General features: G+C 39.5%; 1 protein-coding gene across 6 annotated transcripts in view; it reads right to left on the bottom strand.

Annotated features, from left to right (window-relative positions):
• Nucleotides 1-746: 746 nt before the first annotated feature.
• Nucleotides 747-16,894, bottom strand: part of SESTD1 (SEC14 and spectrin domain containing 1) — a 65,343-nt gene continuing 49,195 nt past the window's right edge. For all 6 annotated transcript variants that reach the window (XM_076342515.1, XM_076342511.1, XM_076342512.1 and 3 more), the window contains 8 exons: nucleotides 15,800-15,994; nucleotides 15,061-15,175; nucleotides 13,750-13,909; nucleotides 11,008-11,089; nucleotides 10,564-10,686; nucleotides 6,445-6,636; nucleotides 3,852-3,973; nucleotides 747-1,489 (listed from right to left, as the gene is read on the bottom strand). In XM_076342515.1, coding sequence (XP_076198630.1) covers nucleotides 1,360-1,489; nucleotides 3,852-3,973; nucleotides 6,445-6,636; nucleotides 10,564-10,686; nucleotides 11,008-11,089; nucleotides 13,750-13,909; nucleotides 15,061-15,175; nucleotides 15,800-15,994 — 1,119 coding nt within the window. In that variant the 3' untranslated portion in view covers nucleotides 747-1,359. The remainder of the gene's footprint in view (nucleotides 1,490-3,851; nucleotides 3,974-6,444; nucleotides 6,637-10,563; nucleotides 10,687-11,007; nucleotides 11,090-13,749; nucleotides 13,910-15,060; nucleotides 15,176-15,799; nucleotides 15,995-16,894) is intronic.

Here is a 16,894-nt window from a genome sequence, read left to right as displayed (position 1 = left end):
AATGACAGATCCATCAAGAAAACCTGCAGAGTAATACCAATGCCTGCAGGAAGAGAGCATTATCTTACCTGTGAGCAAAATATAGTGAGATAAGGTACTTAGACCTAGACAGTTCTTTGTTTCACACATAGTATCTAAAATGGTCAGATACCACACCATCTTCCAGTAAATATAATGTTGAATTTATCCAGATTAAATCCTGAAGAGTAAAAAGTTAACCAAATTATGCACACAGCTGATTTTGTTTCAATCCAATTCCCTTCTCTTAATAAATTCCATTTTATTACTAATCTCATGGTTTTAAGTTGTTTATGAACTTCATGTTAATCATTTTTCATTAGATGAAAATCTTTAACCTCAAAGGTACTACCAGGGATATTCACATTATTCAAGATTCTCCATTCAAAGGGAAACAAGACTTAGAAATAAAGCACAAGAGGCGTGTACCAGTTTTACACGGGAACAAAACCATTATTAATATAACACTGACTCATGCACATACTATCTTACTTTTGTGTAAGTACTGCTATCGGAAAGTCAGAAAAAATAACAGACTCTCGCTCCTATTAATAATAGTTCAAGAGCAGTTCCCCTTATAGCTACAGTGTGTTAAAGAGTATTTCATAAGAAAAATTATACAACTTTTTAAAGATATTGGGGGAGTGATGATTTTTACTACCATTTATCACAAAAATATAACACAAATGACATTTGTGAATACAGACCAGAACAAATTTATATTAGACTTTAAAAAGATGATTTTTATTAAGCACAAACAGCTTTTAATACATTATCAATACAAATAGGAAAACATCTGTTTAATGAATTTGATATATCAAAGATTTGATGGGCAGGTTGCATACTGGCACAATAAAAATGATCTTTTTTTTTAAAAAGTATTTCAAATTAAAATTATAGGGTCACCACTGTCTACACTGCAGGAACTTTACCTACAGTCTAAAATTACTACATCACCTGGGCATAGGGGGAAGCAAAAGAACTACAATTTCATAATATGGAACTCCTAACACTTTCATTAGCACCATTCAAAGCTTGCATCAGCTGTTTAATTAAGAAGCAGCTGACAGGTCAGGTAAAGCTTTACAGCAAATTTCAGTGCAAAGTTTACAGTTCCTTTTCATAAGATACTTGGAATCTATGGTTTTATAGCATGTTAAATAATTATGGCTTGATAGATGTACAGTGTTAAGATGCTGAGAACATTTACTTTGGAAAAAAGATGAGACATAACGGCTGTGAAATGCATTTTAATATATTATGCCAAATTCTGTAATATGCAAACAACATGCTGGATTACAAACTGAAGTCCTATTATGAATTCATAGACAAGGGTCAGTATTAGCTCTCTGGGGTAGTTGCTTCTGGTTGTCTCAGCTGCTGCTTCTTCAGGCTAACTAGCTTCATCTTCTCTCTAATGTGTTCCGCTGCAGAAGCCATATCACTTGGGCTCCCAAAGTACTGCTCAGACCTAAAAAAAACAAACCCACAAAAAGTTATCAGTGAAAAGTAAGACAGTACATGAGTATACATGTGAATGGCACCAGAAAACACAAAGCAGGTAAGAAAAATAGGCACTTTTTCCTCTTGAAATTTAAAAGCCACCTTTAAAAGGCTTTGGAGATTCAGTGATGAGACTTGACAGCAGATCTTGATGAAATTATTACAAATACGGAATGACCCTTATATACCCAAAAGATTCTCTCAACAGCAGGGCGCTGTTCTATAAGTGCAACTAGATACTTCCCAACATTACTTTTTACCACCATTCTCTGGATATCCCCCAAGTCAGTCTGGCAGTTTTGAGTACTATGACAATCAAGGAAATCTGTCTATACATGAATTCTGAGGCTATACAATTGCTGCATTATTGAAGGACTCTGTGTATGTGAAGTCAGCCACATGCTATCAAATTATGTCATCTGTCTCTCAAACTGAAAAGAACACATGGCTATGTAAGTTGATTTCTCCCATTCAAATACAACAAAACAACAGCTGAAATGTTAGGGAAACCACTAACCAAGCTGTCAGCAAAAGGAGGATTTGACCAGAATACATGTTTCAGAAGAACGGGTATCAAATCTAATTACAAAGCACAGACATTGAAGACTTCGGAAATGGTGGTAGGACAGAGGACTTTGGACAGAGTGGGGGGACAGGCATAAGCAGACAGAAAAAAGTTACTCCATGCAGGAGTGGAGTAGTTTGACTAGGGAACTCCAAAGACAACAGATTGCACAGCTGCACATGGGATCACAGTATGGTCAGACGTTTTTCCTGGTGCAGATTAGAAGCCATGAGCAGGACAGGGAACAGTGACCTGGACTTCCAAGAAGATACTGACAAAAGTCTGAAGTGGTAAAGAAGCTGATGAAGATGCCTCCAAGCTTTTTATGACATTTTTTGTGTTCCTACATTTCTTAAACTATTTCTACTAATGAGCGAACCCTTTGCAAATTGTTTGTTAAATGCTTCAAAAATAGAATGCCTAGGGATGATGAGCAGGGGATCCTGGGATTTAGGACAGCTAAGATCCCACTTTTGAGGAGGGGGGGACACAGAACTCCACTGAAATGCCAGAGGGGTCAGAAATAATGTTCAGGATTCAGTCAGTCAGCCTAAAATACAGGTGTATATATCCCTACAGCTATAGGAGCATTATGTTAGGACTCAAACCTCAAAGTGTGGCAGGTGTCTTCTTTCATGGGGAGTTTTCCCAGGTTCTAATGTTTGTTTTTACTTTAATAATCTGTCTGCAAATTACATTGGTTTTAAGAATAAATAACAGTTGCTACTTTTATTGGGTCAATAAAATCTGCTATACAAAAGTTATACTAAAATACTTCAAACAACATAACACACTTCTTGGGTTTTTGGGGTTTTTTCCTCACAGCTATAAAATCCTCCAGTATTTTCAAATACAATACTGAAAGGGCAGTAAAAATCACTACTAATTCAGGCCTGGGTCCATCTTCATGGTAGCACTCCTTACTGAAGGAAACTATACTGCATAGGGAGCATGATATTTTGGAAATAAGATGACAGGAAATTAATTTGCATGACCAGCTTCCTGTAACTGTATTTTTCAGATCAACTTCAGATAACCCATAATGCAGTTGCCTGATACCATCCCATAAGCTTTCAGCCTCTAATTCAAAAAATGGATTTCAGATCTCATTCACTATGGTGCGGGATCCTACACACCCAGAGACTAGTTCCAAGGCTTGGTTATACTCAGGTAGAAGAAATTAATTACAAGCTCAGCATCAAAAGGACAAGTGTATTTTAGTGAACAGAGAACTGAGTTTTATTATGGCTGAGATTCCAAATTCAATTTGCTTTTGTAGCTCAAGACAGCCACCAATTTTAAATTAGTATGAACAACTCACAAGGGAAGTACTGCTTTATTTGCTGAATAAATCAAATGTAAATTTATCTTCAATGTACTGGCTTAAGACTTCAGATAGAATTGCAAATAAATTAATAAAAATACTATGATTCAAATCTGATATCTTTTTTCAGGGAGAAGAGATTGGGACTGGTCATTCTTCTGTTACTTCTACATACTTTGCTAGTGTAAAGACTGCATAAATCTAATAATTACAGAGTGTGAAAAAGTTACTACTTTGAAAAAGGGGGCACGTTGTCTTTAGAAAGTTTGAAATTGGATCTGCCTGCTTTCTGTGAAAAGATGGGAAAGAATTTTTAATGAGTATCAGTGCGTAGCCTTTTTAACTTCAGCAATAAGCATTCAGGATTCTTCTGCATAAGAGGCTATTATGAGACTTCACTAAAAGCATATTCAGTAGGCATTAGAAAAACATTCTGCATACCCATCGGGATAAACTACAGGCACTGTTAGTCTGTCCAACAGCGATTTCCCAACTGCTTCAATTTCATCAAATTGCTCCATTTCATTAAAAGCTTCAGGCTGCTCTGGACATTCTTGCAAAATCTGTTAAAAAAAAAAAAAGGAAATGCAGAATAAAGTAGGCAAGGGATAGCATGTAGTTTTTTAAGTACCATTAACTGGCAGAGTGAATGCTCTTTCAGCATCTTCACTGCCACATTTGTATGAGATCAAATGAAATATTCATCTAGTTCAAGAAAGGAAAATATCAATTAAGCTACATTGAGAAAATAGTTCAGGGCTACTGCTGTTCTGTAGTAGAACATTTTACATTACTTCTAAGAGGGAACAAAAAAGAAAAAAAATCTTGCTAGGCAATATTCCAGCAACAAATATAAAATGCATAAAAATAGTATTAACTGCATTAAGACAGTCATATAAAATGGTAGAAACCATTATCCCACTGTATTCAGCATTGGTGCAGCCTCACCTTCAATACTGTATGCAGTTCTGGGCCCCACAATTTAAGAAGGATGTGAAGGTCCTTGAATGTGTCCGGAGGAGGGCAACAAAGCTGGTGAAAGGGCTGGAAGGAATGTCCTATGAGGAGCGGCTGAGGACTTTGGGCTTGTCTAGTTTGGAGAAAAGGAGGCTGAGGGGTGACCTCATTGCTCTCTACAGCTTCCTGAGGAGGGGAAGTGGAGAGGGAGGTGCTGAGCTCTTCTCCCTGGTATCCAGTGATAGGACACATGGGAATGGTTCAAAGCTGCGCCAGGGGAGGTTTAGACTGGACATTAGGAAGCATTTCTTTACGGAGAGGGTGGTTAAACACTGGAACAGGCTTCCTAGAGAGGTGGTCAATGCCCCAAGCCTGTCAGTGTTTAAGAGGTATTTGGACAATGCCCTTAACAACATGCTTTAACTTTTGGTCAGCCCTGAAGTGGTCAGGCAGTTGGACTAGATGATCGTTGTAGGTCCCTTCCAACTGAAATAGCCTATTCTATTCTAGAAACATGAATAACGAAGGGCCCCTTACAAGCAGTTTCACCTGGCACAGAACAGGTGGGATTAAAAAAGTCTGAACACAAGTGTTTCCAGACAGGATTGGGACCCAATACTAGTACTTAGTTCTATATTTTCTTCCACTTCTCCCTTTGCCACTTCTTACTTTTTTCCAAAGCAGCATGGATATTAACAGCATGTTTTCCTCACAGACTCATTAAAATGTCACAATAGTGCTAGGAGAATTATGTTTTTGAACAAGAGCATTATTTTTTCAGCTATCCATTTACTTTTTTTAAACTTATGATTGCCTAAAAACACAGCAATTAACTACTGCAATAATGAAAGAGTGCTCATAATATGGACTGAGACACTCTTTTAGGAGTTTATGAACCACTGAATTCTAATTTGGTATCAGGTAAAATTTTTTAAGCCATCTGTGACAGCATAGAATATATATTTCTGCTTTTGTGAACCTCCAGCAACTCTCAATGCCTACAAACTCAAAGTATCTTCCACTAATACAAACAAGAAATGAACAAAAGCAAGGAGCATATGAATTAACCTTGCATCCATGCTCTCCTTCAATGACAGAATGAATTTATTTTCTTTTACCATATGCAAGGTTGTCTTTTTTTGCAGTTATATGCAATTTTATTGTCAATATTAGAGATTCACACTCTAAACTGCTTTTCTAAAATGTATCACTTCACACAAAGAATGGTTCCTGGATGAAAAGGCCCTACCTCTCGTGACCTACATTAATGGACGCTGTCTCCAACTCAGGCATTTGAAAACTCTCAACATTCCCCCCCTTCAGCAAGCTGTTACTGAATAGCAACTATCCCTCATAACATTGTTGCTGATTGCTCATCCTCCTCTGTGGCTTCTAGCATCATCCAGCTGGGCACAGTGGTGAGACACTTGGTTACAGGAGTTTGAAAACTGAAAACCGTACCAAGGCAGAGGTGTGTTTTGAAGAAAGCACGTCCAAAACCCTCCAAGTGCAAAATACAAGAGGTGGCAACACAGCATGCATGGAAACTAAACTGGCGAGAGTTTCATTCATTTACACAGTTTCTGAGAAGAGTATCACATTCAAAACGCACACAGCTTAAAAGACAATACTCCTTTTAATTCTCCAAAGATCTTAAATGACCCCATAGCTTTGTATTATACCTTGCACAAAAACACAAATCAAGAAGTGCTCCTTGACTTTAAGAATTACATTCTAAAACACACAAAAAAATGCTTTATGATCAACATCAGAGTTTCCCTCTGAAGACTTAAAAAAAAAAAATTCTTCCCAGCCCCAACTCAATGCACCTGAACTTCAGGGCTGCTGTTCTCCTTTTTGTTAAGCAGGCCCTATACGAATATAGGTATGCAAGCAATAACTGCATTGAGTATTGAAATTAACCATTAGAAAGATATGCTTAAATTCTTCTTTCTGCTTTTTCTTTTTTTAATATTTAGAAAGGAAAAAAAATACACACCAACAACTTCATTTTTCTTACATTTTGCTTGCTTAAATTCTGATAAGAAATTTTTCTTCTTAAAAACACAACACTCACCTTTTCAGCACTTGAATGAAATGCAACAGCCGTTTCCAGCCGGTGCACTCTTTCTTCAGAAGTTATTGTAAACTGTTTCCACACTCTGTTCAGCCTTGGAAGTGTGTCCCCTGAGGACCTTGAAGTGCATCGCAGGGACTGGCACAGGACAACAGTTGCCTGCAGTAACTGTCTCCCATAATCGTAAGTACTCTAAAAGTTGGAGTGGATGGGACAGAAAGTACACATAAAAACTCTGCATTTAACTTAGGAGCTAATTAGCATCTTAAAACAACAGCAGACAAGTTTATGAAACCTCCTCAATTTAGGTCCACAAAGTATATTGAACTAATCTAGTCTACTAGAAAATGCTGCTGAAGTATGAATAAAATTGTAATGACCAAACAGTACTTTTGCTCTTAAAAAAAAAACAAAACCCATTGTCTAGCGTTCACACTGGCAAAAGAACAGAGCTTCCTGAAAATATCAAATAGCTACTTAGACCTTACATGGGATACTTGATATCTACTGCCAAGATGACTGTCTCACTGACTTCACTGTCACCATGTTTGTGGTCACCCAGCATCCAGATGTGTTATGGCACATCATTATAACAGCAAGCTACCCTCCTGTCATCGTCAGTTCTAATTCATCAAAAAAGAAAATCAGTTCCAGTGTAACAGGTGCAATCTGAAAACATCACATCTGTTAATTGGCAAGTCTGAATTAGACATTGCTAAAAGCAGTATACATCTGAAAAAGCACCTGGAAACGGCCCAGCTTGTACACTTTCGATTCTTAAGTGAAATTCTTTCACATGTACCTGGCATCTGTTTGCATATCAAAGATTCGCAAACAGGCATGCAGACATGCCCTATGGCTTCAGTGCATTTCAGTAGACTCTTGTACAGCAGGATTCATTAGCTGGCTGCTACAGTCAAGAGTTAAAGCTGTCGGTTCTGTTCAACCACTAACTCTGCTAGTGCCAAAACTCCTTGTACAAGCAGGACCATCATACACCAACAGCCAACTCTATCTGGAAAACCAATAGAAAGACAGGCTCTGTTTCATGAAGTACAGCACCAAAAAGACTGAAACCAAGTGGCTCATCCATATTTCAGTATTTTGACTGTAGTCCTTCAAAAGTCATTATAAAGACTGTTTGAAATATATGCCTTTTACAGAAAGTCAGTGTGAACTTTATGTTTTGTGGTTTGCATTGCCTATGTCAAGCAGAACAGTTCACAGAATAGTTTGGGTTGGAAGGGACCTCTAAAGGTCATCTAGTCCAACCCCCCTGCCGTGGGCAGGGACATCTTCAACTAGATCAGGTTGCTCAGAGCCCCGTCCAACCTGACCTGGAATGTTTCCAGGGATGGGGCATCCACCACCTCTCTGGGCAACCTCTTCCAGTGCCTCACCACCCTCAGCATAAAAAATCTCTTCCTTATATCTAGTCTCAGTCTACCCCCCTTTAGTTTAAAGCCATTCCCCCTTGTCCTGTCGCAATGGGCACTGCTAAAGAGTTTGCCGCCCTCTTTTTTAGAAACCCCCTTTAAGTACTGATAGGCTGCAAGAAGGTCTCCCTGAAGCCTTCTCTTCTCCAGGCTGAACAAACCCAACTCTCTCAGCCTTTCTTCACAGGAGAGGTGTTCCATCCCCCTGATCATTTTCGTGGCCCTCTTCTGGACCCGCTCCAACAGGTCCGTGTCTTTCTTATGCTGAGGGCTCCAGAGCTGGACGCACTACTCCACGTGGGGTCTCACCAGAGCAGAGTAGAGGGGCAGAATCACCTCCCTCGACCTGCTGGCCACGCTTCTTGTGATGCAGCCCAGGATACACTTGGCCTTCTGGGCTGCGAGTGCACATTGCTGGCTCATGTCCAGCTTTTCATCCACCAGTACCCCCAAGTCCTTCTTGGCAGGGCTGCTCTCAATCCCTTCATCCCCCAGCCTGTATTGATACCGGGGGTTGCCCCGACCCAGGTGCAGGACCTTGCACTTGGCCTTGTTAAACCTCATGAGGTTCACACAGGCCCACTTCTCGAGCTTGTCCAGGTCCCTCTGGATGGCTTCCCATCCCTCTGGCGTGTCGACCACACCACTCAGCTTGGTGTCGTCTGCAAACTTGCTGAGGGTGCACTCGATCCCACTGTCTATGTCATTGATGAAGATATTAAACAGTACTGGTCCCAATACGGACCCCTGCGGGACGCCACTCATCACCAATCTCCATCTGGACATTGAGCCATTGACCGCTACCCTCTCGATGCGACCATCTAACCAATTCCTCACCCACCAGACAGTCCACCCATCAAATCCATACCTCTACAGTTTAGAGAGAAGGATGTTGTGGGGGACCGTATCAAAGGCCTTACAGAGGTCCAGGTAAATGACATCTGTAGCCCTTCCCATGTCCACTGATGTAGTCACTCCATCATAGAAGGCCACTAGGTTAGTCAGGCAGGACTTGCCCTTGCTGAAGCCATGCTGGCTGTCTCGAATCACCTCCCTGTCCTCCATGTGCCTTAGCATAGCTTCCAGGGGGATCTGTTCCATGATCTTCCCAGGCACAGAGGTGAGACTGACTGGCCTGTAGTTCCCCGGGTCTTCCATTTTTCCCTTCTTAAAAATGGGGGTTATGTTTCCCCTTTTCCAGTCAGTGGGAACTTCACCGGACTGCCACGACTTCTCAAATACGATGGATAGTGGCTTAGCAACTTCATCCGCCAGTTCCCTCAGGACCCGCAGATGCATCTCATCAGGTCCCATGGACTTGTGCACCTTCAGGTGCCTTAGATGGTCTCCAACCTGATCTTCTCCCACAGGGGGCGGCTCTTCATTCTCCCAGTCCCTGCCTTTGCCTTCTGTGACTTGGGTGGTGAGGCTCGAGCACTTGCCGGCAAAGACCGAGGCAAAAAAGTCATTGAGTACCTCAGCCTTCTCCATGTCCCGGGTAACCGGGTCTCCCATTTCGTTCCGGAGAGGGCCCACATTTTCCCTAGTCTTCCTTTTATCACCAACATAGCTATAGAAGCTTTTCTTGTTGCCCTTGCTGTCCCTGGCCAGATTTAATTCTATCAGGGCTTTAGCTTTCCTAACCTGATCCCTGGCTGCTCGGACAATTTCTCTGTATTCCTCCCAGGCCACCTGTCCTTGCTTCCACCCTCTGTAGGCTTCCTTTTTGTCTTTGAGTTTGTCCAGGAGCTCCTTGTTCATCCATGCAGGCCTCCTGGCGTTTTTGCCTGACTTCCTCTTTGTTGGGATGCATCGCTCCTGAGCTTGAAGGAGGTGATCCTTGAATATTACCCAGCTTTCTTGGGCCCCTCTTCCCTCCAGGGCTTTCTCCCATGGCGCTCTACCAAGCAGATCCCTGAAGAGGCCAAAGTCTGCTCTCCTGACGTCCAGGGTAGTGAGCTTGCTGTGCGCCCTCCTCAGTGCCCTAAGGATCTTGAACTCCACCATTTCGTGGTCACTGCAGCCCAGGCTGCCCTTGAGCTTCACATTCCCCACCAGCCCCTCCTTGTTGGTGAGAACCAGGTCCAGCGTAGCACCTCTCCTCGTTGGCTCCTCTACCACTTGGAAAAGGAAGTTGTTATCAGTGCATTCCAGGAACCTCCCGGATTGCTTATGCCCTGCCGTGTTTTCCCTCCAACAGATATCGGGGTGGTTGAAGTCCCCTATGAGGACCAGGGCTTGTGAGCATGAGGCTGCTTCCTATCTGTCTATAGAGGGCCTCATCTACTCGCTCTTCCTGGTCAGGTGGCCTGTAGCAGACCCCCACTGCAATGTCACCTGTCCCTGCCTTCCCTTTAATTCTGACCCATAAGCTCTTGGTCGGCTCCTCATCCATCCCCAGGCAGAGCTCCATGCACTCCAGCTGGTCATTGACATAGAGGGAGACACCCCCCCCCCGTCTCCCCTGCCTGTCCTTCCTAAAGAGCCTGTATCCCTCCATCCCAACAGTCCAATCATAGGAGCCATCCCACCAGCAATCACGATTTCTTCATTCAAGCTTTGAGGCAAACCATTAAGACTAGTAACAGCTGTTCCATGATTGTCCATACAGGTACCAATTCTATTTAGGAGATCTTCTGAAAGTGTACAAAACCCATATTGTTAAAGAAGTAATTAATTTCACCTGTGCAACATCAACAAATTTTCGATGTTTCTCCAGTAAAACTTTTGTTTCTTGAGCATCATCTCCCAATCGGATGTGTGTCTTCAGCAGAGCATCCAGCAGTTCACTTAACCATTCTACTGCCTTAAAAACAGAAGTTAGAAGAATAAAAACTAGTAAATGAAAAAGAAATTAATTCAGAAGGGTGAAGTAACTTCAGTACTAGCATATACTTTTGATATGGAAAAAAGTTAAAAGAGAGAGCAAACTGGTAGATCATGCATGCAATCACCAAATACACTATTTTCAGTCATTGCTATATCCTTTATTTTCACTGTACAAATTCACTAAATAAAACTACACTTGAAAGCAACAAAAATAATACTGTACAACTATCAATCCCCATATGTTTAGCCAGTGGACTACAAAGACCAGAATGATGAAATTCTGTAGGCATTTCCATACCTGAGCAGCATCCTCTTCACATTTAAATAACTGTACCATCTGAAGCATCTTCAGTCGCCGCACGTCCACCATATCCTCACACCTTAAACAGTAGCACAGACAGACTCACCAACACGTGCATAGCAGACACTCCGAGTTTGACAGCGATGTTTTCAATGAGCAACATTAATGTGCAAGTGTTCATGAAGAGGTGATTAAAGCATTTTTGTGCTGCTAAGCTTGGCCAAAATACGTAATCCCTCGCATAACAATAAGAAACATGCAATCAATAGAACTGAGCACTACAACCCACTGAAATCATGATCCTCAAGACTCCCAATATGGCTACACTATAGATAGTAATACCAGCAGTAGCTACAACGCCTTCCAGCTGCATTGCATGTTCCTTACCTTGCTGCACTGGTAAGATTTGCAGGCCACACAGAGGCTTACATGGCTAAGACAGACTTTCTCCTACTGAAGTCTAGGTGAAAGCTGGCTTAAACTTGGCATAATTCCCAATTGTACTGTGAGCTGGTGGCAAATTTTTCTTCGTGAATAAAATGATGACTGTTTAAAAGATGTTAATACATCTTTCCATTTTTCTTTTTAGCTAACTAAAGATTGTAATAATTGATCCCTTATATGATGATGTCCTTTGCGATAACTTGTCAGGAAGCATTTCAAAATCTAATTCATATAAAAACTAATTCTAATTCTCTTGTTCTGAATTAAGCACGTTTTGCAGTTCTTTCTCTAGTCAGAACAAAAAAAAAAAAAAATTGAAAGTTCTTTTCTTTCCACAGTGAGAGCTAAGCTAATACATTTAGCAGAATGACCTTTCCACTTCAATTTCAGAGCCTACTAAGTAGACAGCAAGATTCAGGCTCCTGTCCAGTGCAAAGGGAATTACTAATGTCAACAACAGTTAGCACTGTAAGTGAATGCAAAAGACGGTATGCACGGATCTGTTTTTTCAAACTGGTTGCAAACATAAGCACTTCCAAAGAACAGTTTGTTAGCATGCTGTGTTTTGTTACATGTCCTGTAGCGCTGCAATGCTTACAGAAAGGAAATTTGTTGCTCTAATAATGCAGGAAAACAGTTTATGGGTTCTGAAAGCATAACTAAAGCAGCAAAATGGCCCTAGAAATAAACATTATACTACAGGTGTACATAAATAATTGCAAAACATTTAATAGAATTGGGGGGGGGAGGAAGTGTCACAAAAATTACTATTAAATGCTACTGAGAGATAGTAGTCCTTATCGTACTTTTTTTTGTCTCTCGTCCAAAACAGACATGAAGAACCTTGTTTAATCGTTCATCATCTGGAAGCTGCTTCATACCTTTCTCTTCACCATTTTATTGACTTTTTGTTCCTCTAATTGACTTCCCACAATTCTACATCCCTTCTGAGAACAGGGACCAGAATTTTGAAACACGTAAAACAGAAATGGACTACAAATCTATACAGTGACACAATTACATTTTCCTTTTAGTTTTCTATTCTTTCCTAATAATCCGTAGCATTCTACTTGCTTCTCACAGTATGATTGAACATTAAAGCAATTTTTGCAAAAGTTTTCCAATGTTTATCTTTGAGTTAACAGCTGGTTCAGATTCCATTAATATGTATATGAAGTTTTTCCTTCTCCTGTGTGCATTTCTCTTCTCAGTACAGAATTCCAACTGCCATTTTATTGCACAGTGAGACATGGTCCTCTATAGCTCTTTGCAGTTGGCCCTCTAAACACAAGTGCTGCTCAGGTAAATAGGATTCAGAGGACATACTTAAAACAATACCTTCTTTAAGCATCATCAAAACACATGGTTTCTTACGCTAAGATCCCTAAGAAAACAATTTGTGGGTGGTAGAATTAATTCCTAAAATGAGCAACTTGATGCTCATTAGACCTTGTTGTTCCCTAGAGGCACTTCTTTGTTCAGCCATTGCCCTCAAAGTTCACGCACTTTCTATGGAGAGTACTTTATGGTCTCAGGGGTTCCAGCAGTAATAACGAGCAACATCATCTGATTCTTTCACACTGTTGAGTAGAAAAAAAGGCCTACTACAGTCAATCCAGTACTACTACACCCTTAAGAAAAAATAATCAATGAAAGGCCTGGAGGAAGAGCATGATGGCAAAATCCATCCTTCTTGCAAATTCAATTCTCCCCAGCATTTTTCCCTACTACAACTTCATTCCCCACCCTATCTTTTTCCAAAACTCACAAAAACCCACATATTGAAAACTGAACTCTGTGCCTCCATTTTATATCCTGTCCCCCTGACACCAGCTCACCTTTCTTCCTATCTTCAGGAGTGAAAATGCCACACTCAAAGGGTAGAGGTTGTGAAAAAAGAGAGGATAAACAAGTCTATATATAATTAATACATGATTTTAGAACCATCATCACTACTATAGTCTTAGTATACCTTCCATCTCAAACTGCTAACATAGAAGATGCCTCTTGCATCCACTCCATAACTCCATATAAAAGGAATGTATAATTCTTGAGCATTTACAAGTACAGGAAAGCACTCAAATACTCCATCCAGTACCAAAATACAAAAGGTGCTTGGATTTAGGAATATGCTACAACAGATTAGGCAGGGAAGCTTCTGTGCACTTAAATATACCACAAATATAAATTACAGTTGTACTACATCCCTTAACTGAAGATAAAGCAAAATGGTCTCTTTAGTAAAGTGACCTATCAGCACACGAAAATCATAATGACTAGAACTGATGTTATTACCTTTGTTTTCTTAGCTGCATATCTTCCATCACTCCTTGGATATGGTCTACATTTTCTTTGTTTTCAATGGTCACATCTTTTCCATAGGCCCAGGATGCCTGATTAGATATCTGATCAAGAAGACTTTGACCTTTCTCACGCAAGCCTTGCAAGCCTAAGTCTAAAGAAAAAAAGAAAAAAGAAAGGAAGAAAAAAAAAGGTCAACGGTCACTCATAAATTTGTTTGGGTTTTTTTTTCCCCAAAGAAGAGATAGGAAACGCAACAGAATCTGAAATGGAAGGCCGGAAAGTGAAAAGGACATTACTATCTGTCTTTAACTACCCTTTCCAACTTTTAAGTTTGATTGAGTATTTGTCTATATTAACGAAGAGCTCAGGCTTTGCTATTTTATGACCTAGCAGGTAACAAGAAAAGGAATAAAAGCTGACAGTGAGTACTAACTTTTCAGCATATAAATAGCTAATTAATGTCTTTCATCCACACAGTTGCACGATACCTAAAATATTTATCACTGCTAAGCAGTGGTAGCCTAAATGTTCTTCCATGGCTGGCCGAAGTTACTACTTTATAATACATCTGATATAGCTGATACATTTTTCTATACTGAAATATGCCAACCCTTAGAATCTGCTGTTACATCTATTATTTGGCAGCTCTACTACCTGTTTTCCTAAAGGAATATCTAGTTTATGCATCAACTGTTATGTTCCGATCATAACTACTTCTATCATATATGATTTTGCTTCAAAGTTCTTTCTCCTACAACATGCTGGACTAGATGACCATTGTAGGTCCCTTCCAACTGAAATATTCTATTCTATATGCTTGACGGTGTAATAACCTTAAATGTGCCATTTATTAACATTTACATTCAAAGCTACTGCAAAATACTCAGTACAAGCATTCTAAAACTGAGTGGACAACAGTCTTAATCATCAATGGGTCAGTTTTGGAGACAAAAAGATCATCTAAGCACTATATTCCCAAGATACTAAGGATGATTAGTAGGGGAAAAAGTTTGTCTACAGAAGAAATGCATGATAATGGTACATAACAAATATATATTACATGCAAAACTTTTAAAAGAAAACATTTCCAGATAATATTCCCCAGATAGAACTACTATGCAGTAGATTGCATAAGCAAGTCAAAGGTAGTTAGGTGGAGCATTACTTAGCTAGGAATCAAAAGAGATAGATATTATTTTTTCTGCTGTCTTTTTTTAAATGGGGTAGTGGGATTACTGGGGTTTTTCCTGTAATGCATTCATTAGAATGTGTGTATCTGAAATGCAGAAATATTTTGCTTACCAACACTTTTCAATTTCTCTTCCAGTAGTTTTAAAGTTTGTTGAATTGATGCTCCATCTGCTGGTGCTACATCTACACATAACATTCCTAGTAAACCATCCAATTGCTGAGACAACTAAAACGAAAAACAACATAAATACTGATATTTAAAAAGAAGTTTTGAGCTTCAGATGGTTGGGTCTGCAATCTTCTTCTAAATGTTTGGAAATCTGTCATTTTAGAAGTTTCTCTTTGCATCTATAGGAAATGAAAGTCAAGATGAAAGATAAACAACCCATCTGCCTATAAAATTCCAATAGCATACATCCCTAGATGGGGGGAGGGGGGGAAGCCAAGATTTTTTTTTTTTTTTTTTTAAGACAAGTATAGGAAAGGAATAAATGCCAATTTAAAAAAGAAACTATGAAAAGTACACCAAATTTCAGTTCAACTAATGCATATGCCTCTAATTTAAAAAAAAACAAGAAGGGGGGAAAAAGCAACTTTTTAACTAGTAACCATTTTATTTCAAATGCTATTGAAATGTAAGACATATTACAAACCACTTCCCTCCTAAAAAAGGGGAAATCCATCTTCTCAGTGTTTCAATTATAGTAAATGAAGACTTACTGCATTTTCCAAGTGACATTATATTTCCCCCCACCCCCCTAAATTTTTTCCAATGTATTCAACATTTATAATACTAAGGCAATAATATATTGACAGGTGAGCCTGTGAAAAGTTAAGAAGAAAAACTTACATCCTGGGCAACACTGTGGAATTCAAGTGCTGCCTGTAATAGATTCTGCCTGAATTCCAGCTGACTGGCCTGCCGGTAACACACATCACTCAGCTGTTGCTGCAATGCTTTCAATTCCACAAGGTCCTCCTCATCCCCTGCATTTAGAAGAGCTGCTATCTGCTGATTAAGCTCAACATAAACAGCAAACCACTCCTACAAACACAAGAAAAATAAGCATTAAAATAATACCAAACATAATTCTATTTCTCTTAAAATGGCATACATCTAACTGCAGGCTAATCAATAATCAGATTAAAAAAGGAACTTATTACAGCTCACACTGTAATTATGAAATCTCACACAGGAGGAAAAAACATTCCTAACTTCAAATCAACTCAAAAAGTGCTTGGTACATTTTAACATATGTACTGTAGTATTTTAAAAAAAAAAAAAAAGGTGCAGAAAGACGGGAAGATTACAAGGCATGGCTACTAACTCCCAGCACAAACTCCCACTCAAACTATTTTACTGAACCAACAGAGGAATTCCACCATTTTTAAACAAATATCTAATGCTTACATGTCTATAGTGCTCTACTGAAACAAAAGACCTTTTGCCAAGTGGTAAGCTATTACAAAAAAGCTGTTCATAAGACTATCTAGGTGTTACTTTCAGTGACATCATTGAAACCAGCAATAATTTTCTTAAAACATTTAGAAAAAAAAATACTACTGTCGACAAAGTGGAAATAATCTCTATCTTCTGAATAAAACAGAGTATCCACATACAGAAACTTCAAAATGATCCTTCTTTCTAATTTAAGGAAAGCTTTATACTACTCAATTCAAAATGTGTAGATTTGTTTTTCAAATTACTGAATACATACATAGGAGTCAGTTATGTTGTCATGGTGGTGTATTTGCAAAAGAAAATAGTTCAAATAGAAAGAGATTTAAAAACTACTTGATACATCAAGATCACATTCACATCTTGCATGATTGAGATGCCTGTAAAGCAAAACATGTTTGCTCAACAGCTTTTATTTCGGCCTACAGTGAAGTGACCTTCAAACGCCCTATGCATTTCTAATGCTATGGAATAGCACCATCTATT

The sequence above is a fragment of the Aptenodytes patagonicus genome, chromosome 6, assembly GCF_965638725.1.
Source record: "Aptenodytes patagonicus chromosome 6, bAptPat1.pri.cur, whole genome shotgun sequence".
NCBI classification, from domain to species: domain Eukaryota; kingdom Metazoa; phylum Chordata; class Aves; order Sphenisciformes; family Spheniscidae; genus Aptenodytes; species Aptenodytes patagonicus.
The sequence above is the reverse complement of the archived record's forward strand: the minus strand, read 5'-3'. Positions and strand labels throughout refer to the sequence as shown.